Source organism: Physeter macrocephalus, chromosome 1 (genome assembly GCF_002837175.3).
Source record: "Physeter macrocephalus isolate SW-GA chromosome 1, ASM283717v5, whole genome shotgun sequence".
Taxonomy (NCBI): domain Eukaryota; kingdom Metazoa; phylum Chordata; class Mammalia; order Artiodactyla; family Physeteridae; genus Physeter; species Physeter macrocephalus.
Genome location: NC_041214.2, coordinates 52,053,018 through 52,077,549, shown reverse-complemented (window position 1 = coordinate 52,077,549; position 24,532 = coordinate 52,053,018). Strand labels below are relative to the sequence as shown.

At 41.5% G+C, this 24,532-nt stretch overlaps 2 protein-coding genes across 3 annotated transcripts in view; one reads left to right on the top strand and one right to left on the bottom strand.

Annotated features, from left to right (window-relative positions):
* PTX3 (pentraxin 3) overlaps positions 1–3,190 on the bottom strand; it is a 5,840-nt gene extending 2,650 nt beyond the window's left edge. Inside the window, exons 1-2 of the mRNA XM_024124337.1 lie at positions 2,939–3,190; positions 2,089–2,493 (exon numbers count right to left, since the gene is read on the bottom strand). Of these exons, the coding sequence (XP_023980105.1) occupies positions 2,089–2,493; positions 2,939–3,068 (535 nt within the window). The 5' untranslated portion in view covers positions 3,069–3,190. The remainder of the gene's footprint in view (positions 1–2,088; positions 2,494–2,938) is intronic.
* VEPH1 (ventricular zone expressed PH domain containing 1) overlaps positions 1–24,532 on the top strand; it is a 214,294-nt gene that overhangs the window by 48,223 nt on the left and 141,539 nt on the right. For both annotated transcript variants that reach the window (XM_007106883.3, XM_007106884.3), the window contains exons 4-5: positions 10,613–10,779; positions 22,118–22,327. In XM_007106883.3, the coding sequence (XP_007106945.2) occupies positions 10,613–10,779; positions 22,118–22,327 (377 nt within the window). The remainder of the gene's footprint in view (positions 1–10,612; positions 10,780–22,117; positions 22,328–24,532) is intronic.

Below are 24,532 nucleotides of genomic sequence, written 5' to 3'. Positions count from 1 at the left end.
GCACGAACCCATGTCCCCTGCATCGGCAGGCGGACTCTCAACCACTGCGCCACCAGGGAAGCCCTTCTGAAGATTTTTTAAAATTAATTTTTAATGAGGTGTTGATTTTTTTTTCAAATGAAATTGGTAGGTACATGCTTTTCTAGCTATGTTATTTAAATCAATCAAAGATCATGGAACAAAAGATCACCATAGGCATGGGCATTTGACATATTCTCTGTAATGTTTCAGTAGTGTTCAGAGAGGGTGCCAACTACAATCTCATGAACTGATTTCCTGTTTAAATAAGCCCAGGCAGTTAGGATTGCATTCCAAAGCCTTCCTTGATTGCTTCTCAGAGACCCAGCTTCCCCTGTCGGCTGCACTGGTTATGTGAGTTCATGGAGTAGAACTGCATGCTGGCAAGTTTTTTTGTGGCTTCTTTTGGGGGCCAGTGATTGAGGCTCTTGATATGTCTTTAAAATGTCAGAAACTCTCTCATGAAATGGCTTTTAACTAATAGGTTTTTCTGATTACATTATCAAAGACCAAACAGAATTAAAACCAGGTTCTTAAGAGGCTGACAACAGAATGATTAGGAATCCCTTAGGAGCCAAGCTGGCAGGAAACCAAGAGAGGAGAAATCAAAGCATGTGGGTAAAAGTATTAGTAGAGGATGTATTATAATAAGAAATTAACATTTTTGAATTCAGAAATACATCCCTCTTCTGCTGTAACTAGTATGCAGAGGTGGAAGTGAAACAGCGTAATTCTTCAGTTTTCCTGGTATGTGATATGTACAATGATTTTACATGGTTTGCAAAAGACAAGAAATTTCATCCATTAAAACAGCTAAAGAATTATAATTTGTCTTCTTGTCACTTACATTGAGGATCTATTATATATTTGATTTTATGATTTTCCCCCCCTCTGAAGCCCTACTTAATATTTTTTAAAATATGTTCTGTAGTGATAGACAGTTCTCAGTTATTTAGGAAAGACTCATATTCTGATATGGTTTCTGCAATTTTAAATGAAACATGCTCTCACACATGCATGGATTCTTCTCCTACCCCATCCAATAAGAATTGCTTTATTGGACATAAAGAAAGGATGGTGCTTTTTGTAATTGTTTTCTGTTCATAAGATGCTCAGGAAAAGTGTAAGTCATATTTTCTGACATAGGACACAGATTTTCTAATGTAACCCACAATTGTTACATCACCATTTCTTAGAAATTTTGACTTACAAAGGAGTGTTACTTGGCTCCAAATCTACTCTTTATTTCCTTGAACCATCTTTAAAATGTATTATTTCGGGCCCACATGTGTTTGAAAAATCACTTATTATTACATGGGACTTGGACAGGTTGCATCTGGTTTGAACTGCCTCTCTCCTGTTTCACCCTGATCCTCCACATCCCTGGGGTGCCACCTGGATACCAGTTGGCTCCTACATCTTACTGTCTCTCTTTGAATCCCTCAGCCTCTGGTTTATTCCAAACCTCACACCCTGGACCTCACTCTGGCGCTCATTTCACAGACCCGAGGGCTGGGGGTACCCCTTGGGAGATCAGATTCAGCCTCAAGTCTTTTGTTTGGAACTGGCAGGGAGGAGGGGCCAGCCCAGGAATTGGAAAACGTTCCTAAAAATTAGGCTGGGCCCTGAAATAGCGCGGGGAACCAGAGCTCCCCTAAAGAGAGAAGCCGGCTAAAATTAGATGAAGTGGAAATCCCTAAAGGAGGGAAGCTGACACCGAGAGAGGTCACGGTTATAACCGGCCAATAGAGCTCCTGTAACGCCTGGTCGGATCGGGTGTCAGTCTGGGGCCCCTTGACGTCTATTTCAAGACTGTGATGATTATACGTGCACATCTATTCTCTGGGTTCCTCGGGACTGGAGACTACTTTTGAAAACAGTTTTCCCGCCTTGTATGGTGTGTCCGAGCTCTGTGACCAGGCATGGAGAAACAGAAGGGGGTGTGTGTGTGTGTGTGTGTGTTTCCTCCCACTAAAGCCTCCCGGAGAGGGTTGGCTGACTCGGCTTCCCGCAACTCGCGCTCCGAGAACGAAGCCGCGTGGGGGTCCCCACCCGGCCCAGCGTCCTCACCTGCTGGCAGCCAGCGTCCTGCCGCCCAGCCCTGCACAGCGCGGAGGTCGGCCTGCATCTGCCGCAGCTCCTCGAGCACTGCGCCAAGGGCCCGCCCCGCCTCCTCCTGCGGCTGCAGCGCCCCGGCTTCCTCCAGGCGCGCCAGCCTGCGGCTCGCGTCGCGGCTCGTCTGCAGCAGCTCGTCCAGCGCCCGGGCCAGCCTGGCCTCGGCGGGGGCCACCGGCGCGCACGGCCTCGCCAGGCTGCCCGCCAGCCGGCCCAGCTCGGCCCGCAGCTTCTGCAGCTCACCCCGGAGGACGTCGTCGGTGGCCTGCAGCAGCATGCCCTCCCGCATCTGCGAGTTCTCCAGCATGATGAAGAGCTTGTCCCACTCGGAGTTCTCCCGACTGCAGTCGCACGGCGTAGCTAGAGCACGGGACACACACGCGTTACCGACCCGCCCAGGCCCTCCTCGGGCGCGCCTTGTAAAATGCCGACCTCCCTTGGTGGTCCCAAGTACTCATCCCCAGTACCCCCCTTTCCTTTCAAGATACCTGCAAAAAAACAGCATGTAAATATCTCGAGTATGACAGAAACCATGCAAGTTTATATGAAGTTGAACTCAATGAAATTGCTGTTCATGGAGCTCAAAACGAGAATATCGGCGATTTCATACAGTTCGACCCATTATGTATCTCTGAGAGAAGTTACTTTTTGAAACCTCTCCCTTTCCTAACGTGCTTTTCTCTTTCGCAAAACAAACTAATTTTTTTGTTTATTTCATTGGCTACAAAATATATGTATAATACTTAGACCCAAAGAGGCGGATATGTAATTAGGGTTAGGAGAGAAACAGTTAAAATGAACTTACGGTCCTCAGTGGGATGGAGTCCATTGTCTATTTCATTGTCCAGATTCACATACATGAGCTCGTATTCGTCCGAGTTGTCGGCCGACACTGCAGACCAGAGAGCACAAAACAGAATCACAGGGAGATGCATTGCTGAAGAGACAAAGTTCTTCCCACAGACGGCGGGAGGGGACGAGACAAGAGGCTCTCAAGTGAGTGGAGAAGGAGCGGAGGAGAGTGAGAGGCAGGAGCTGAGAGCCCTTAATAAATGCTGGGGAAAGTCTGAATGGGGATGAATGAGTAATGCCAGTGGCACTGCGTTCACGGGAGTTCCCCTGAATTGGGGTGGGGGGAGGGGTGGGGGGCAGGGCGAAGGAGACGTGGGGAGTTGCACAATAGTAAACCACAAAGGTTTACGCTGCATTCAGATTAATTGGAAGAGGGTCAGAGGGGAAAGAGGTGGGGAGACTGGGCTAGGACTGTCTCCCCCTGGGGATTAGCTGTTGTAACTTGAATTGGTAGCACTGAAGGATGAGAGGGAGGGGAGGGGTATTAGGGGGAGAAATAATTCAGCAGGCATAGAGGTGTGAAAGCAAGAGCATCATTTCAGCATTTTGTGTGCACTCGCATTGTTTCACAACCTTTATGTATAGAAAACTTTTTTTCACTTTTCTTTGTACACAGTTTTACAGGTCTAAACTGTGAAAGTTACTCTGATTTCAAGATAAAGCAACACAGTAAAAATTTTTATGGCTCTAGAAGCCAAATCCATTCCGAGTTATTCTACCTTTAATCCTTCTGGGGTTGCAACTATACTTTTATAAATGGACTTTCTAATGACAAACACAGCAAAACTGGTAAACCTAAAATGAGAAGGAGCTGGGGAAAAGGAATTAACTGATTTTAGGTATGTTTCTTTTCATAACCTGAAATTATGTGGATATATTATTTCACTAGGCTTAGAGTCAAAGATCATGTTTCTAAAGTAAATTTAGGGATTCCTGCTTCTGCCAATATATGGAGATCTATATAAGCTGAAAACTCTGGTGAAAAAAAAAAACCTAGGGGCTTCCCTGGTGGCGCAGTGGTTGCGCGTCCGCCTGCCGATGCAGGGGAGCTGGGTTCGCGCCCCGGTCTGGGAGGATCCCACATGCCGCGGAGCGGCTGGGCCCGTGAGCCATGGCCGCCGGGCCTGCGCGTCCGGAGCCTGTGCTCCGAGGCGGGAGAGGCCACAACAGTGAGAAAAAAAAAAAAAAAAAAAAAAAAACCTAGAAATGTGTTTACATTAGAATAATAATAAAAACTTTAAATGTACAAATAAGCTTCCAGTAAAGTAAGGGAAATATCCAGAGGCCAAAGAGAGGGAACCAAAAACAGACCAGTAAGCCCAAGAGCTGATGCTAGGCCCCCTCCCCCCAGGGGAGGTGAAGGGGTGGACATGTTATCCGTTCTGTGATAACCAAGTGTTAATGGCCATATGGGAACAAGGCTTAGGCCAGGGTGAGGAGTTACCTATTGGATTTCAGTTGGTCTCTGCCCTAGCACAAGAAAGTGAGAAGTAAGCATAGCTCTCTTTGACTCAACTCTACAGGGTCTCTAAGAGTTTGTGACTTTGGGCCTGCCCTCATACATGTTCCAGATTCAAATGTATACTATCTGACACAGTAAAATTAAATTCATAATAAAAAATATTTAAACATACGAGGAAACAATCCACCATAAATGAGAACCAACAGAAACCAAAAGGGATTAGACACCCCTCCCTCAAGAATTTCATTTATTTAAAATATCAGCTAGAAACTAGAAAATAAGTGTGTTTAAAGTGATTTAAGATCTACAAGAAGGAATTAGAAACATGAAAAAAGAAAAAGACACTGATTTTTTTTAAAGAATCAAATATAACTTCTAGAATTAAAAAAAAGTTAATTGAAATTTTTAAAAATTCAAGGAATGGATTAAATGACAAATTAGGCTGAAGCTGAAGAGAATATTAAGGAACTGGAAGAAAGAGCTAAGAAAGTAATTCTAAAATCCTTTCATTGTTCAAGACAGGAAAATTAATTTTTCTTTGTTAGTTCCAGAATGTTTATCTTTTAAAGGACAGCCACCAAAACCAAAAGGAAATAAAATGTGCAAATAGAAGGAATAGAGTGAATTAAAAAAAAAACAAAAAACTTGACCTATTCAATAGGAAGCAGTGAAGTAGGGAAGAAAAGCATAGACAGAGCAAGATAAGTAAAAAGCACAATGTAACGTAAAAATAAATCCAAATATACCAGTAATCGCTATAAATATTAATGAAACAAACTTTCAGTTAAGAGACAAATGTTTGTCAGATAGAAATATTTTTTAAGTCCAGCTATAAGTCACAAGAGTCACACATGAAACATAAGAATCTAGAAATCTCGAAAACAAAAAAATTTAAAAGTGGTGAGAGAATATACCAAACAAAGGCAAATTCGAAAAAGCTAGCATAGTTGTATTAATATCAGTCAAAAGTAGACTTTAAAGCAAAGAGAGCAATTAAATTATGATGAAACGCTTTACCAGGAAGATATCTCAGAACTATCTGGTAGTTTCAAAAAAATATGCCAAATATTGACAGATTTATAAGAAAAAATTAACAAATCCATAATTATAAAGACAGATTTTAATGTACTTCTCATAACTGATAGGTTCACTTCTGTCATAACTGATCATTCAAATGCCAAAAAAACTGCGAAAGGATACAGAAATTTACATAATTTAAATTTTGATATGATGAAATATATGGAACATTGCTCAGAAGGTTTGATAAGCAAGTTCTACCAAGCAAAGAACACGTAATCCCCATTTTATATAAACGACCTCTGAGAATAGAGTGTGCAGGAATGCACTAAATTCTTTTTATATGTCTAGTAAGTATGATACTAAAAAGAGACAAGGTCAGTACAGGAAAGGAAAACTGCAAGTCAGTCTCATTTAAGGATATAGATGTGAAAGCTCTAAATGAAGTATGAGCCAAAATCCAGCAATCTATGCATTAAAATGCATCATAACCAAGCTGAGTGTATTCTAAGAGCGCAAGATTGATTAAACATTAGAATATTCATTAATTTACTACGATAACAAGTTAAAGGAGAAATCATATGGTCATGTGGACAGGTGCAGAAACATCGTTTAATAAAATTCAACACATGTTCAAACTAGGAAAAAGACAGGAACTTAAACTGATAAAATGTAAATACCAAAAATGTATAGAAACATGTACATACATTATGATGAATCCTTAGAAACATACTCTTTAAAGACAGGAATAACAGAACGATACCAGTGGTTCTATTCATCAAAGTGTTTGAGGTCCCAGCCGGTAAAGTGGGACAAAAAATAAATGTAAGGAATAAGGATGGAAAGAAACGAAGTTGTCATCGGTTATTATAAGTTGATTATCTATATACAGAAAATCTAAGAGACTCTAAAGACAGTTTATTAATAAAAGAACTAAACTTTTGCTGGAGGAAAGGTCAATGTACAAAAATCAGTTGATTTCTTAATACAGCACATAAATAGAAAATATCTTTAAAAGACCAAAAACTTTCATTTACAATAGCAACAACAAATATGGAATACCTAGGAATCTATTTAATAAAAGATATATAAGGCACAGCTAATATCACAAAACTTTGAAAGACATAAAAAAATTACATAGATAGAAGAATATATCAAGTTCTTGAATAAGAAGACTCAGTTTCACAGAGATGTCAATTATTCCAAATTAGTCTATATATTCAATGTGAAGAAAAAAATCCTAACCTAGTTTTTCAAGGAAGTTGACAAACTAATGGTAAAATTTATATAAAGTAGAGGAATTTGAAGTAGACGATGAAGAAATTGCCCTGTGAGATGTAATGATTTATTATAAAGTTATTGTAATGAAGAAAATATATAATTGGTGAAGGTATGACAAATAACCAGAAACAGATCCAGATACATGGGAAACTTTATATATGAAAGAGGTATTACAAATCAGAAGGGAAACAGTTGGCCACTGAATAAATTGATCTGGGACAATTGTTTATATACACACAAATATATATTTATAATTAGATCCCTTCCTCATATGTACAAAAAGTAAAATCCAGATGGATTAAAGACAAACATAAAAACGAAATCATAGGTCTTCCCTGGTGGCGCAATGGTTTAGAATCCGCCTGCCAATGCAGGACACAGGTTCGAGCCCTGGTCCAGGAAGATCCCACATGCCGCGGAGCGACTAAGCCCGTGCGCCACAACTACTGAGCCTGCACTCTAGAGCCCGAGAGCCACAACTACTGAAGCCTGCGCGCCTAGAGCCCGTGCTCTACAACAAGAGAAGCCACTGCAATGAGAAGCACGTGCATTGCAGAAGAGTAGACCCCTCTCGCCGCAACTAGAGAAAGCCTGCATGCAGCAACGAAGACTCAACGCAGCCAAATAAACAAATAAAATAAATTTTTTAAAAAATCCTAATGCTTTTAGGAGAAAATATAGTAGAATATTTTTGTGAAGATATTCATTATATTAGGGAAAAATTTCTCAATAACAAAATCTTTATAAACCATAAAATAAAAAATTTAAAAATCAACTCCATTAGGATTGCAACTTTAAAACTAATAGACCAAACATTAGTGTCCAGAATAAATAAGGAACTTCTACAAATCAATAAGAAAACACAAACATCCCAATCGAAAATAGGCAAAGGATATGAATGGCCAAATCACGGCAGTGGAAATGACCTGAAAACATATAAAAATGGTGCTCAGCCTTACAAGTGATTAAATAATGAAAATTAAAACAAAAAATGAGGTATCATCTTACACCCCATCAGATTGGCAAAAACCAATGTCTGTCAAGACCAAATGTTGGCAACAGAAACATTCATGCTCCTGGTGGGTATGTAAATTGTTATAATCGTGGTGGTAGGCAGAATAATGAACCCCTCCCCAAAGATATCCACGTCTTAATCCCCATGACCTGTGAACATGTTGTGTTTCATTGCACAGAAGATGGAATTAAGGTTACCATATAAGGAGATAATCCTAGATTATCCAGATGGACCCAGTGTCATCACAAGGGTGCTTAAGTGGAAGAGAGGCAGAAGAGAGAAGCAGAGGAAGAGGTGTGGTGACAGAAGCAGGATCAAAGAGTTGCTCTGTAGCTGACTTTGAAGATGGAGAAAGGAGACCCCAAAGCAAGGAATGCTGGTGGTCTCCAGAAGCTAGAAAAGCCAAGAAACGGTTCCTTCCTACAACCTCCAGGAAGGATCCCAGGCCTTCGAGTACCTGGGTTTTAGCCCAGTGAGACTCATGCCAGACTTCTGTATTATGGAAATATAAGATAATAAATTTGTGTTATTTTGGGCCACAGTTTTTGTCAATTTCTTAAGGCAGCTGTAGAAAACTACTACAACCATGTTGCAAAGAAATTTTGGAACGTCTAGAAACTTAACTCCCAGGGAAAAACCCACTGCTTTGCTACTTAATTATGTGGTCCAGGGATCATCAACATCACCTGAGAGCCTGTTAGAAATTCAGATTCTCAGGCTCTACCTCCAATCTGTTGAATCAGTATCTGTGTTTTAACAAGTTGCCCAGGTGATTTCTATGCACATTAAGCTCAGAATCAGTACCCAAGGGAATATCTCCCGTTTGTACACAAAGAAATAGTCTAAAAATTGCAGCAATATTGGTGAAAGCAAATAATAACAATAATAGTAATAATAATAATAAAAATCTTCCAACCATAAAGTATATGAATAAATTGTTGCATATTTATACAATAGAATACCATACAGCTGTGAGAATAAATGAAGAAGAACTTCTTGGATATAAAACTTCAACACAATATTGGATGGGAAAAAAATATGTTGCACAAAGATATGTACAATATACTATTGATATAAAATTTTAAAGCATGCAAAGAACACTGTAAATGCTTATTGATATATACACATACAATTGAAGTGTAAAAACATTCATGAAGATGGTAAACACCAATTTCAGGTTGGTGGTTGCCTCTGGGGAGAAAAGGAAGTGAGTGGGGTGGGAAGCAATTATGGTACAAGGTTAAGTTTTGGTAAAGCTGGTTGGTAGGCACACCAGTGGTCCTTATATTTTTGCCTATATTTGTCTAATGGCTTGAAATATTTCATAATGAAGAAGAATATATTAGCTTATGAATGAAATTTATAGGATTTCTACACCAAAGTGTCTTCATCAGTTTCAAATTTTTTAAAAAGCCCTTATTTATCTTTGTATTCTTTGATCGAAATCCAAGTCAGCTAAAGATGACTAATCTGGGTTTTCCCTCTTCAGGGGTTCCAGGATCTTTAATGAGTATTGTTCCTGTCTTCAATTACAATGACAGTTCCATTTTTTGTGACCTTTTTTAGCAGTTAATCAGTATGTCTACATAGCTAAGTTCTATGAGCTAAGGTGCTTTGTAGAGATTGGGTATGACATTGACAATTCCTGATCCTTTAAGAAAAAACTCTTAGTAAAATTAGTAAACATAAACAAAATAAAACAATGTTTTTCACGTTTTAAAAAAAAAACCCTGAATATTTCCAATACCTTGGAGTCTGTGGGCATATGACTAAAATCTGTTTGAGACTAATCCTATGAGCCATATGTGGAAAAAGCAATTCTCATTATTTATCGTCACCGTGATATATTCACCATGACCCAGGATCACCCTTTCATTAAATTTAGTCATAGATATTCTGAAAATTCTGGCCTTCTTTTCTTAATCCTTGTATCTAAATGTCCCCACCATTTAATAAGGGTCTACACATGTATAATCACTGCTTATTTGATTCTTTCTGTGTAAGTCTTCTGTATACAGAGCCAAATTTAAAGTAAATAGAAGCAAGAAAATTCTTGTTCGAGAAATCCCTAGAAACAAATTCTGAGACATTTAAGTTCTTGAGAAGATTTTTCGAAAAAATCCATACCATAAAATGATAAGCAGATGTTTCCCATATGTTGTTTGCTGATGAGTCCCTGCAAACCTTACGTCATATTTTTTCCTTCAGGTTCCGCCATTTTAAACCCAGTTGTCCATACAAGTCTTTGAGGCAGGTCACCTGTGACAAACAACCTGAGTCTAAACTTCCCTTGAAATAGTGCAGAAATTGGGGATCTAAATTTGCATTGCTACTTTTCTAACTATTCGTAAAAATAAGGCATAGTTTCCATATATCAGTTGTCTGAATCATGCCTTCGTATCTCTCAGGAACATGAATACATTCCTCTGCACTTTTTTTTTTTTAGTTCAGTTTCACTTAGATTCATGCTTATGTCACTGCTTAGTTTCCATTTAAACAGCATCCAAATGTTGTTTCTCGTCAGGAATTCTTTACTGGAACTCTTTCCTTCTCAAGGGTGTTGTCTAGTTACTGTCAAATTTTCTTTTCCCCATGGTGCATTACTCAGGAAAAATTTTCATTAGATAATAATGCTGATCATATCATAAAATATTCCCTTTTATGGAATCTGTTTAAATAATGATTTAGTGATTTTTCAGAATAAGGTACCGTGTTATTTTTAGCAGAGGATTTGGCCATTAGTCTGTGCTATTTAATGTGAGGAAGTCCAAAATCTGTTGCATTGATAATAATGGTATTCTATGGCTCATGGTCTGATAAAGTCATCATTTCTGTTATTATTCCTTCAACAGGTAATGCCATGTTGTTGAGGGTGTTACCTGCTGTGTACGATAAGCAGCCTCAGCCAATTAACAGACACCTGACAGAACTCCTAGCCTTGATGTCTCAGCTGGAACAACCAGAACAGTACCATCTTTTACGGCTTTTGCATGTAGCTGCAAAGAGGAAGCAACCGGAGGTAAAATTTACGTTATATACATGATGGTTCACACAACCGGGTCTGTTTCTGGGTATGTGGACAGGATGTATGCTTCAGCTTTCCTCTCTCATATATCTGTGCATGCTCACCTTTACATGAAACCACTCATTCACTTTTTCTAGAATCATAAAAGTGAGGAGGTAGTGGCAGAAGTTGGATACTGTCTTAGTGTTCTCTAGAGAAACAGAAGTAATAGAATGAATCAATCAATCTATCTATCTATCTATCTGTACATACATACATACATACATATTTATCATGAGGAATTAGATTTGCCTTATGCAATTATGAGGCTAAAAATCTGTCCCACAATCTGCCGTCTGCAAGCCGAGGATCCAGGAGAGCGAGTGATGTAGTTCCAGTCCAACGACCTGAGGACCAGAGGGTTGAGGGTGTAAGTCCCAGCCTGAGGCCCGTGGAAGACTGATGTCCCAGCTCAAGCAGTCATATGCAGGCCTTCAACAAATTGGATGTGGTTCACTCACACTGGAGAGGGCAATCTGCTTTCTCATTCTACTGATTTAGATGCCAGTGTCATCTGGAAACACCCTCACAGACATACCCAGAGTAATGTTAAACCAAATATCTGGGCACCCTCTGACTCAGTGAAGCTGACACATGAAATTAACCACCACAAGTACAGTAATACAAACACAACAAACGTGCAAATCTGTAGCCATTGCAGGACAGCTTTAATGAAAGGTCAGTGTGGTCGTGCAGTCCTAGGAATCTGCGGTTTCTCAGACTGGGCCAAGGGGAAGACCTACACATGCCTTGACTTATGGGGAAATCAGACTGTAGTGAGAGCAAAGGCCCACTTTCTAGATAGCAAATTACTTGTTCTTTGGATTCAAGTAAAAGATTGTAATAATTAGGATGCTTGTGATTATCAGTAACCAAACACCCAACCCACAGTGGTTTAAACAATAAAAGGAATTTATTAGCACATGCGATGGGGAAAAACCTTCAGATGAGACTTGATCAGGGGCTCAAATATGTGAGCAGAACGGCTTCTGTATCTCCATTTCTCAGATTTTTGATTTCTCGGTGTTGGCTTTCATTTTCTGTAGGATTTCTCCTTGTGGGCTCCGGATGGGGCTAGGGGTTCTCTAAGCAGTATGCTTTCCTACAACATCCGAACCAAAGTCCTGATAGTCTCTGTTTCAGACACATGCTCTACCTCTGGAGCTTCTCCTGAACCGTGAGGGTACTCACATAGAAACTAGAGGCTGCCAGGAAGGAGGAAGTAGAATTGGATTCTGGAGGGCACCAAGACATGTGCACAGTACAGATTAATGGTCAGCCAAGGTTATATATGGCTGCATCTTTGCTCCATTTTCTTGATAATATCAACATCCACCACTTGAAAAACCAGTCAACACTAAGGTGAAGACTGGAACATTTGGATTCAACATCAAAATTCAAAGAAAAGCAGGCAAGAATGGTCATATGGATAATTAACCACAATAGACTGTAAACTCCTTGTGGTAAGGCATGATTTCTTCTTTTCCTTTGTATCCCACATCTTGGTACAGGATCTGAGAGCACTCAATAAACATTCATAAAACTAAACTGAACTAAACAGGGTGATAAGTGCTCTACAAAAGGTATAAACAGGGGGCAGGGGGCAGTGAGTTCTACCTTAGGGGAAAGTAGGTGCCATGAAGACCCACAAAGGGAGTGGCATCAGGCAAGATGTTGAAGTTTTATGTCAGGTGGAGCAGAGGGGCAAAGGGTCTTCAGGAAGTGGGGACTGGGCTGGGAGACCTGGACACTGGAGAGCAGGCTTAAGCCCCACCCCCAGAGGTTTCAATTCAATAGGTCTAGGATGGGGTCCCCGATTCTGCCCTTTTACAAGTTCCCAGGTGATGCTGCCCCGGCTGCTTCAGGGGACCACACTTTGAGCAGTAAGGCTAGAAGTCGGGCAGAGGACTGGGCACCTCTCTGTTACCTGGTATGCATCTTCGCTTTTGCCCTTAGAATAATATATTGTCACTATTTTTTCCACGTCCATCTCTTCCAGTGCACCTTAAACTCCTTGAGGAGCAAAGAGTGTGTCTGTATATTTTTATGAACTCCCTAGCATAGTGCTGGGCACCTAATAGGGTTTCAATAAAACGTTGTTGGATCTGGAAATGATAAATGAACAAAAGAGACCAAAGAGAGTGAAGACCATGAAGAACAGGAAAAAGATGTGTGTGGTCTCCAGAGGGGGAAAGTGGCTCAATAGGGTCAAGATCTAGGGAGTTAAAGGAGATTGGAGATGGGAATTGACCTTGGATTTGGTAGCTGGCGACTCACCAGTGACCCACGAGAGGCAGTGGTCTGTGGGGTGAAGTGGGGGGTGGCAGGCACCCATTACTGATTGTGTGTAGAAGGGAAGGGTAGGAAATGACCGCACGAGTGTGGGAGTTTAGGGGAAATAAGGAGGGTATAACAATATCCAGTAAGAATAAAGTGATTGAGGATGTGGGAGAAAATATTAGATTCAGTAAGGTGCTAGAGGAAGTCTGGGAGTGAATTCCAGAGCACAGATGGAGAAACGAACTTCAGGAAGGATTAAGGACAGAAAGGATGGGCAAAGCTACAGTGGAGTTTGGGCTGGGCAGGGAGTGGAGTTGAGGGATCACTGGGTCACCTAAAAGAAGGCTCAGAGTGAGGGCGGCACAGACAGGATGGTGTGTTCGTTTCCTGTGCTGCTGTAACATTACCACAAATGTAGTGATTTAAAACAACAGAAATTTATTACCTTACAGTTCTGGAGGTCAGAAGTCTAAAATGGGTCAACAGGCTTGCATTCCTTCTGGAGAATCTAGAGAATACGTTTCCTTGTGTTTTCCAGCTCCGAGAGGCTGGCCCATGGCCTGCATCACTCTCATCTCTGCTTGACTCTCCTTTTTCCCTCTTCCAAGGCCTTTGTGAGTACATTGGGGCCACCCAGATGATCCAGGATTATCTCTCCATCGCAAGGCCCTTAACTTAATCACATTTACAAAGTCCCTTCTGTGTGGAAGGGAGCATTTTCCCAGGTTCTGGGGATTAAGGTGTGGACATCTTTGGGAAGTCATTATTCTGCCTACCACAGTAGAGACTGGGGACCAGGTGATATGGGGAATAGTGAGAGGTGACTAACAGGCCAAACCGAGTTTCATAAAGGAGGTGGCTGGCATGCCATTTGATCTGCAGCCTGAGAGCAAAAGCAAAACAAACACAGTTTTTGGAAAGGCAGGTTCAGTAAAAGTTCAAGGGGGATTTGGGTAGAATAAGCTAATTCAACTTATTTCCCATAGGGTAAAGGATGGGCATAAAGGTAAATGAAACCAGGAGGAGGCTCATTTATAGGAAGGGGGAGGGGAAAGGCCTTGGAGTCACCTGACCCACAAAGGTAGGGTCCAAGAATGAGGGTGGCACCATGTGTGGCGTTCAGAGAGGTCCTGTCAGACCTTACAGGCCTTCTATGGCTGTCCAGAGACTCAGGAAAGGGCTTATGAGGCCATTTAAAACCAGGCCCCTGACTGTTGCCTGGCCTCGTAGGGTCATTTTAATCCTTACACCTTGAACAACTGTACAGTCTTAGGGACCACAGGTGGGCATTCTCTATCAGGGCACTGAGTTTTTACATATATGCTATGTTCTCCATCTGGAATGTTCTTTTCTAACCAGGACCACCCTTTCTGGGCTGACAGTTGCTTAGATGTTTCTTTCTTGCCAGTAATCCTCTCTGACTCCTTTCTTCTGCCTAATCCCTGACATAGCAAATTTCACACTGTCATGAATTTGTCTCTGCTGGTCTCTCTCCCTCTGGATCACCTTGGCTGTGATGCAAATGCTTGAGACACAAGGACCACCTTATCCATCACTGTGTCCCCAGTGCCTGGCCTAGTACCTGGCACACAGAAGTCTCTCCACGAATATTCTTAAGACAGATGAGTTAGTATTAGTGCCTGAATTTGCAGAGGATTTTACCATTCACAAAGGACTTTTGTTTTAACATCTAATATCTCATTTAATCCTACCAATAACTCTATGATGTGTTATTTTTTTCTCCATTTTACATCAGTCAAAATGGATGCTTTGTTGCAAATGGAGTGTAACCTTTAAAAATTGTATAAAAATTAAAAATAAATTAATCAATTAAAATCAGAAAAAAGAATATTTTGAGAGGTTATCTTGCCCCCGTCGCACAAATAGTAAGCGGTAAGTGACAGGTCCAGCACTCCCAACCCCCTCCTCTCTTGGCCTAGGGGAGTCACTGAGTAGCCTCCACTTCAGAAGGCCACAAGGGAAGTGTTCCCAGGTTACAGAAGGCAGGGGAGGGTGGACAAGGGGCACCAATAGTGGTTGAGCTCATGCCAAGTACCAGGCACCGTGTAGGTGTTTTACAGAGATTATCTCACTTGTTCTCCACAACCTTTTCATTTTGTAAACAGAGAAGTTGAAGTTTGGAGAGGTCAAGAACAGTGCTGGTACCAAGGAGCGACTTGGTGAGGTGGCTTTTCATGCCCCCATTATCTTTATCGGCCCCTCCAGTTTTCAGATGGGCAATGTCCATGTCTTCCACAGGCCATTACAGTCACACTGCCCCACCCCTAAGACTGCCATTTACAGAAAATCTGGGGCTGACACTGGTTAGGGAACTTTCACAGAGCCATACAGATTAGGCTGAGCTACCTCATTAACCCAGTCTAATTCCAGCCAATGAGATCTTTTGATCTCAACATGCTAAAAACATGAGACTGTAAGGCTGTGGCTTGTGAAACAAATGGGCGAGCCAGGGGACACAGTAGAAGGGCGAGCTAGACAAGAAAAGGAGGAGAACCGAACAGAAGGGGAAAGAGAGGGGGAAAGCAGATTGCTGTAGGTATTCCTGTAGGTGCTGAGTGTGGATCCTAGAATGAAGAAGCAAAGGGTTAGGAAGCACCCATAATGATGTGAAGGGACCCACCGGGGCCAGGATCCTAACTGGTGGCAGGGAGTGGTGACTAGGGCACCGCCCAACCCTTAGTTTCCCATCAGCACTTCTCTTCCTGTTAAAGCAGCCCTGCCCCTTCCCACCCCCCTTGCCTCCTTCAGCTCTTTGTCAGCTAACACCTGATTACTGAGATGCTCAGGCAGTGAGCTAGAGAAATCCCTGATTCACCTCTCCTCTCTCTCATGTTCATTAATTAGACAGCGGGCAAGCGGAAAAGGAGAGATACAGAGAAAAGTCTACTGAGAGAGGAAAATGAAATACGTGGCAACAATCAAATCTGTAGACTGAGGCTTTCAGTGTAAGCCTAATTAATTCAATTTCAGATGAAATAGGCTAAATGAGAAGGAGTTTGACCTTGTGACATTTGGATTAAAAGGGGTTTTTTCCTTCTGCATAAAAGCTGTGCCAGTGCTCTGTAACTTGGAGGTAAACTGAGCAGGTTCTCCAATGAAGGCAAGTGCAGGAATGTTTTCATGCTTTCTTGAATGCACTCCTCATTACCCACCTTCTGTGACCAGTGATAACTGGGCTCTCCAGGGCTGGAGGGTCAACAGTTGGCCCTTGAAAAAAAATATTCTCTATGTATAGCTGACTAGTCCATGAGGTTGTGAAGGTGACATAGCGTCAACATCCGTCTGTGAGTTTCTGATGTTGCTGCCTGACCAAGTTGTGTCCCTTCCTCCATCACTGCCCTCTGAGTATCCCTCTTTTAGGAAGCTATCCTTCCTAGGTGGAGGGAGGCAGTTCTTGGCTAGTGACTCGTGGCTGGAAGCTCCAGAGGATTCTCCGAGTCCATTTATAGGAAAAGGCTGGGTGGTCAATTTTCCAAGTGGCCTTCTGGGGCTAAGTCTGTATTCTCGGCTGCCAAAAACCATGCTGTAGTCTAGTCAATGAAGGAAACAGAATTTAGTAACACATATGAGCATATGTGTTATTATGCCCAGGATGTAGGCGTCTAGCCCTAACCATACAGAGAAGAGTGGCAGGAAATGGCCAGTTCAGCCCTCTGTTGATTAATGTCCAGACTCAGAGGAACTGCTTTTGTGGTCTGGTCCCTAGGGTCATATTCTAGGATTTTCTCTCAGCAGTGTAGAGCATTCCTATTCACATACCTAATCCTACAGCACCTAACATAGCATCACCAGGCTGACAAGACTCAGAGGTCACTTGGTATTTATTTAAAATGAGAAGCCAGTTGCAGAACATTAAGATAGAGTGATGGAATACATATAGACTATTCTCAAACAGCCTTTGGAGCAGAACCCTGGGTTTCAGAATATATATTTTGTTAGTATGGTGCGTATAAGTAGTACATGAAAAGAGTAGCAGTTATTTTATAGATTTCTGGAGATTAATAGAACTTGTAAGTACTATCCAAATTAATTGAAAGAGAAAATTGAACCTGAGGACTAATTTAAGAGGGAGTGTGGATACACACATGTACATACACACGTACATGTACACAATAGCTCGACTTTTTATTCTGTAAGTAAGAATTTAAACGTCATTTGCTGCCAATTAAGTTATGGAGATATGTTTTCAGATGGTCCCACCCTCAAGGTGCCCATGGGCTGGAGTAATGAGCTGTGTCCACAAAATTTCAGTTCAAGGACAAGATGCTAAACTTGTCAGCAGACTGCTCTGGGAGACAGAAAAGGCAGTGATTAATTCTGCTCAGGAAGGACCAGAAGAGTCAGGGATAGGACCCTTCCCTGGGCTACTTGCTTTAGATTGTTCTGGTTGGCCCTCCTCTGCCTGTGCCCCCAGTTCCCATGCACTTCCCTGTCTACTAGACATAGTCCAGATAACTGGGACCTTGGAATCCCTTTCCTGTAAGTCTCCATCCTGCTTCCAGGATGTAAGGCCTGGTCCCTGGGCCTGTTTTCCCAAGGACAGGCCATGCCAACAGTGTGACCCCATAGGTCTGAGAGGCAGCCTAGTTGAGCTTGCATATGTGGGCTGGGGTATCCACATACATGCATAGGAGACTCCTTGAGGGCAAAGCCAGGGGTAGGAAGAGAAGGGAGGGGCAAGAGATGGGGACTAAGGGTCATTTCTTCCTGTTCCCTCTACAGGGGCCAAAAGTTCTAAATTCAAATCAAGCCTCCCAGATTGTTATAAAGGTGTATGCGTCAGGTAAGAAGATAGAACACTGTATAAAACTGCAGAATATTTCAGTGTGTGGTCTGGGGGCCTCCCTTGTTCTCTAGCTTCAGGTTCTGTGTATGTTAGAGCAGGCTGGAGGGAAGGCTTCCCAGAAGTAGAGCTATTTGAGATCAGCTTTGAAAGTATGAGTTCTCTCCGTATTCAAGCCACTCTGGGTGGTCAGTGGCATGTTGCTGGCTCAGAGGGTTCATGGAGGAAGAGGCAGCAGATATACCCATCAGTGAAGACCCTGGAATGCCGTGGCATTGGGATTCCGGCCATGCACCATGGGAAGTCTTTGACGTGAGCAGATAAAGTTTTAGGCAGTGAGGAGGCTGAAGAGAGGGGAAAAGACTTGAGGCTAGGAGGTCAGTTTGGAAGCTCTTTCAGAGTCCATGGTGTGGGGCTTGTGGCCTAAACAAAGGCCGTGTTAGCTTGCTCTTTGCCAGCCATCTGTGTTACCTTAGTGGCTACTCTGCTCTCAGCCAAAGAAGGCTTTCTCTGAGTTATGAAACGGCTCCAATGAGGCAACATGAAGAGACCAACCTAAGGAAATGCCCTGTGTTTGGAAAATATAATTTCTCCTTATCCAAGAATATCTAAAGCCCAAAGCACCACTTCCCTTAAATGTGAGTGATAAACTTCAAGAAATATCTGCCTTTATTCATTCACATTATTCATATTTTATTATTATTCCCATTATTCAGGGCTTCTCTTTTCTTTGCTCCTATGGATTCAACTCTGCCCAGGAGTATATATATTTGCCTGAGACTGCCTGCCTGCCTTTATTGTTTTTTCTTTCTTCCTTTCCCCTTTTCTTTCTTTTCCTTTTAAAATTTTCTTTATAGGCTTGGGATGTATGGCTGGAGTTTAAATAAAATTGTCATGACTGGAAGCACGTGTCACAGAGACCTTGGTGTTCCAGGAATAGGACATGAAGAATAAGGACTAGGAAATGGAATTTTGTAGAATGGGGCAGGAAATGTGTAAGCGTTTTCCATTTCTAAAAGCCTCAGGTTAAGTATGCTGCCCTGACCCGGAGCAGCTGGCTGACACTTCTGCCATAGGTGCCAGGGACCTCTCATAGTTTCACCCAAAGGACATACGGTCGACCCCAATGCACAGGCAGCCTTTACTGAACTGTTCGTTTATATGTGCCATTTACCAGAAACTAACCCTGTCCTTTTCTCCGCAAGTACTGGATATGAATATCAAGTTTAAATTTATATACAGGATGATCCTAGTGATCTCAAAATTATCTTCTTTTATGTCCTTATTAGTTATGTTGTATATGACACATGGTAGTATATATGTTTAAACATTATGTACAACTATTCAAGTACTATGGTGTGGGGTGGGAGTTGGGGTTATCCAAAAACTACCCTATAAAATCATTTAGATCTGCCTTCCTTTTATTTGTTCCTTAAATATTTATTGACTCACTTTCAGGCCAGACTCTGTGCTAGGCATTGAGTATACGTACATAGGTACAAACTGGAAATGATTCTTGACCTTGTAGAGATTTCAATCAGTCTGCAAGGCAGACGCTAGAATAGCAATGAGAAAGAAGTGTGAGGGTAGGAGCTTTAGCAGGGACATGAGACTGAGAGGGGAAGAGAAGAGGAGTTGAGGAAGATTTTTTAAAGGAAAGGATAGCTAATCTGAAGCCTCAAGAATGATAAGGAGTTATCCAGCAAATTTGGGGCAATAAGAACTACAGGCAGAATGGATCACATGAGTAAAATTCCAGACACAAGAGAAAACTTAGCAGGTCAAGAAAATTTTTTTTTTTTTTTTTTGCGGTACGCGGGCCTCTCACTGTTGTGGCCTCTCCCGTTGCGGAGCACAGGCTCCGGACGCGCAGGCTCAGCGGCCATGGCTCACGGGCCCAGCCGCTCCGCGGCATGTGGGATCTTCCCAGACCAGGGCACGAACCCATTTCCCCTGCATCGGCAGGCGGACTCTCAACCACTGCGCCACCAGGGAAGCCCGTCAAGAACATTTTTTAAAAATCCAACATGGTGGAAGTGTGTTATGTGATGGGATCTGGATGAGGAGACAGTAGAATGGGTGGGTAAGGAGCTAAGTCTAGAAGATGGACAGGAGTCAGTTCAGAAAAGGTATAGTGAACCTCTGGCTTGAGAGCAGTGAGAAATTAGTGAAGTATTTTAAGCAGGAGAGGGTCACCATTGTGGCCACAAGGTCGAGAAGGCATTGGATGGACAAGACTGAAGGCAGGGAGAACAGTTAGGAGGCTGTTGGAATAACCCAAGTGCAGGGTGACTAGATCAGTGTCTCAGCTTAAATGTCCCTGCTGAGAGGACTTCCCTGACCCCCAGCCTAAATCAGGGCCCTGGGACTGTGTCTCACAGCACTCTGTATTTTCCCTATGTGACACTTATTAAAACTCATAATTACGTATTTCTTTTGTAACTATTTGTTTTACTAAGTATCTCCTTTACTAGACAGTGAATTATTCCATGAAGGCAGGAACCTGTCAGACTTGTTAGAAACATTAACTCCAGCACCTAGAATAGTACCTTACAAATGGGAAGGACTCCATAAATATTTGTGAATGAGTGAGTGGATAGATGAATGGACATGGAGGGAAGTGGACCCATCTGTGGGCTACTTGGGGGGTGGAATCAATAGGACTTGGTGATTGCTTGGATGAAGCTGCTGATAAGGGAAAAACAGTTGTCAAGAATGATTCCCAGACTGCTGGCTTGAGCAGTCAGATGATTGTGTCATTTATGGGGAAAGAAGACACTTGGGGCTAGAGAGGTGGGAAAAGCAGGTTTTGGGCAGAGGGTGAGTTCAGCAGATTGAGCTGTGCATCAGATTCAGTTTTAATACTGGAATCTACATTTCAAGTCTCCCTTACCAAAACAGCAAACCAACCACAAACAAAAGAAATAAGCATAGTAGAAGTATGGATGGGCAAATAGTTTGTACTTCTTTGTTCAGTTTCCTACAGGTTGTCCTTTCTAATTATTTTATTTTAGCAGACAAAACAATTCATTAAATCGTCAGTATGCAATGTGTCTATGTATTAACATAGAGACTTTAATTCCACAAAAAAGTCACATTCTCCTTAATACAAATTATTTCATCTTTATATTGATAAAAGCATTAAAAATTAAGAAAGATTAGGATATTGCGAATATGGTAGAAATTATTTTACTTTAATAATTTTTTATCATATTACATTTTTGTGATCCAAAAGGAAAATCGAAGAAAATGGAAGAGCTCTTTCCTGCTTTCTTTCTTTTATTATTAAATATTTCCACACCGTATTTCTCCAGTTTGAAGGCTCTGATTAAAGTCATCGTCAAGGATCTCTTACATACTTATATTGTCCTTTAAATTGAAACTCTCTGATAGTCCATGGATAATTAGGAGTTAACTGATGAAATGAGGTAGTGGAGAAGACCTTATTACAGAGAGGGAATAATATGTGCACAGGTCCTATGGTGAGAGGAATTTGAGAGGGAAAAAAATGCCATTGTTACTAAAGTTGAGAGAGCAAGGTGGTCATGTCCAAGATGATGTCTAAGGAGTAGGCAAGTAGGGACTGAGTATGTAGGCCATGTTAAAAATTTTGGCTAGTATCCTAACTTCTAGGAATCTCTAGGTGTTCTGGGTACATAGTAGGTATTCAGTAAATATTTTTAATGCCACCTAAGCTTTTCGATTCAATTTAATTAGTGGTCAAATTCATTCTTCTCAATATATGCAGCACAGTTGATAATGGACAGCACAACCAATTTCTGAGAACACTACTTGGTAATGTTTTCTGTGAGTCTTTAGGAAAACTCTATTGTATATGAGCACCAAATATAAAATAAAAAAGTAAAAGAAATTGAAGCTTTCAGGGTGGTTTGGAGGAAATGTAACACTACCGATAATGACATAACACATCAAAACTTGACTTATGAATAGAAGCATTTAAGCAGTTTGCAGCCTTTCCTCTTCAATAGCAGAGTGCAGATTTAAAGAGGAAGCAAAAGGAACTGAAGCCTCTGAAATTTTATTGTAAATTTAAAATTTCAGACTTGGGAGATTTGAGTTCCAACAAGAGTAATAATCTCAGAATGTGTTGAGTTCAGATTGAATACAAAAAATATTAGGTTGATTCTGACTTAATTAATTTCCTCTTTGTTTCTCTTTCTTCCCTCTTCTTCTCCTTTCTTTCTGTAGGTGGTTCAGAAGTGTATTCCTTTCCTAATCTGGCATTTGAAGGATTCGACCCATAATGATGTCATCCTAAGCATCCTCATAGAGATAGCAGGCTACGAGCCAGTGGCTTTGAACAGTTTTCTTCCAATGCTGAAAGAGATTGCTGAGAGATTCCCCTACCTCATTGGACAAATGGCGAGAATCTATGGAGCTGTTGGGCATGTGGATGAAGTAAGTATGGGTTTTTTTCTCTCCATTTCCCTAAATTCCATTGGCACTTAATCCATAGGAGCTCTATGACCTACAAATTTGTCCTGAGACTTCTGAGAGTTTCGTTTCTTTCTCTCTCTCTCTCTCTCTTTTTTTTTTTTTTTTTTTTTTGCATGGACAGCAGCCTCTGGATCAAGGGCACATTGTAGCAGGGTTATGTGGAAGTTTCAGGAAGTGAGGATTTCATTGCTGGAGTGTCACTGAGGAAGGCGAAGGGTTACAATGGAAAGAGCACTATGACAGATTCAAGACCACTTTGTAATAACAGCAACCGGTAAAAGACTTTCATCTCATTTCTGGTTGCAATTCTGGTCAACAGAGACCATCAGTAAACACAGAGTTAGGTCTCAGAGGCTGCCTATTAATGAGAACCCATAGCTATCCTGTCAATAAGTGCCTGGACTCAGTATGTTTTAAGCCCTCTGCATGATGTTACTTGGGAGAGTGCAATAAACGTTCATGGATGTTTAAAAGTCCTAGTCTAAATATTTGCATAATAAAATCTTTCGCCAGGGACAACAGGATGCCACCAGAGCTTGTGGGGACTAGGCAACTAAGAAAGAATTTCCAGAAGTTAAAGTCCTGAAGGGTGTGTGCATGCATGTATACACACACATGCATGTCTGTCTGACGATCTCATATTGGGATTTAGGATTTTTATCTTTGAAAAATAAAAGCAAATGTATAATTGATAGAGGAAAGCTTTTACTTTCACCCACTTACCTAAACTGTAGTTTCCTATTAGATAAATATAAAATTGTACAACTCATAAAAGAGACTTAATAGTTCACCAAGTTTAACAATCTGTTTTGTTTGATTTCTGCTGAGATTTGTGGAGAGTCTGGTGAATGCCAGGCTTCCTCCTGGTTGAGGGCCTTACTCCTCTAGTTTCCCAGAAGAAGGTGGGAAAACTGGTCTCCCAAGCAGTGTGTATTTATGAATGTGACAGTGACTCTTGTAAAAGGATTGCTCGGTACTGACATGCTGCTTAGTATAATCCCTTTCCGTTCAGTGCTGTTTGGAATGTCTCCTGCCTGCCATGATCTGCCTTCTGGTAACAGTTTCTGTGCCCATCGCCTTTGCTGCCAGGAGAACCTGCTGGTATGCCCAAGTGTTTTTAGGCCAACTGTAACCAACAGCTGTTTGACTGAATATGCTGACATTGCAAAGTTTTGCATAGACCAAAATATTCAACCTCTGATGTGCAAGGCCTTGAAATCTTTAAGTGGTAGTTCTTTTTGTCACAAATACATTTATGATTCATTAATGTGTAGTAATGCACATTGAAAGTGACTACATCACCCATAGAAAATGTAATCTGTAAACAAAGCAAAACAAAACAAACAAAAAACAGTAGCCACTGTAGGTTTATCTGAACTAAGGCTAACTTGAGAGAGAATGGACTATTAGGTAACATTTATGTGACTCCAATTGAGTACAGAGAGAAGGCGAGGAGGGTCCAAAGAGCCTAAGGGATCACTTATTTCAAAATTCAGAATATCAGAATATTTTCTCATCTCTGTCTCTCTCATCTCTCTCTCTCTCTCTCTCTCTCTCTCTCTCTCTCTCTCTCTCTCTCTCTCTCTCTCTGTGTCTCTCTCTATCTCTATCTCTATCTCTCATTCTCATGTGCCCATGGAGGCATCTATGTTTGGGAGAGAAAGAAATTTTTTCTGATTCTTCTGATTCACCTCCTCAGCAGAGAACAATTTTAGATCAAATACTTTCCAAATGTATCTGGATATCAGGACTATATTAGGAACTTTTTTAACAAAATAAAGTTCTTGGGCCCCATAGAATACCTACTAAATGAAAACCTCCAGGAAAGGGACCCATGAATCTGGATTTATGGGACACCCCTCCCCCACATCTGCCAGGGTAATTCTGATGCAGCATTTTGTGGATCAGTTTGAGATCCCTTGACATAATATATTTAAAGCATTTTATCTTTTAGACTAAGAATCAATCAGGCCTTGTCCATCACCCATCCTGCCCTCCTCCATCAAGTCATGCTAATCAACTAAAACTTTTCCAGACTACTGATATAGCAGTGTAGATGTGGTCAAGAGTAACACAGGGCTTCCCTGGTGGCGCAGTGGTTGAGAGTCCGCCTGCCAATGCAGGGGACATGGGTTCGTGCCCCGGTCCGGGAAGATCCCACATGCC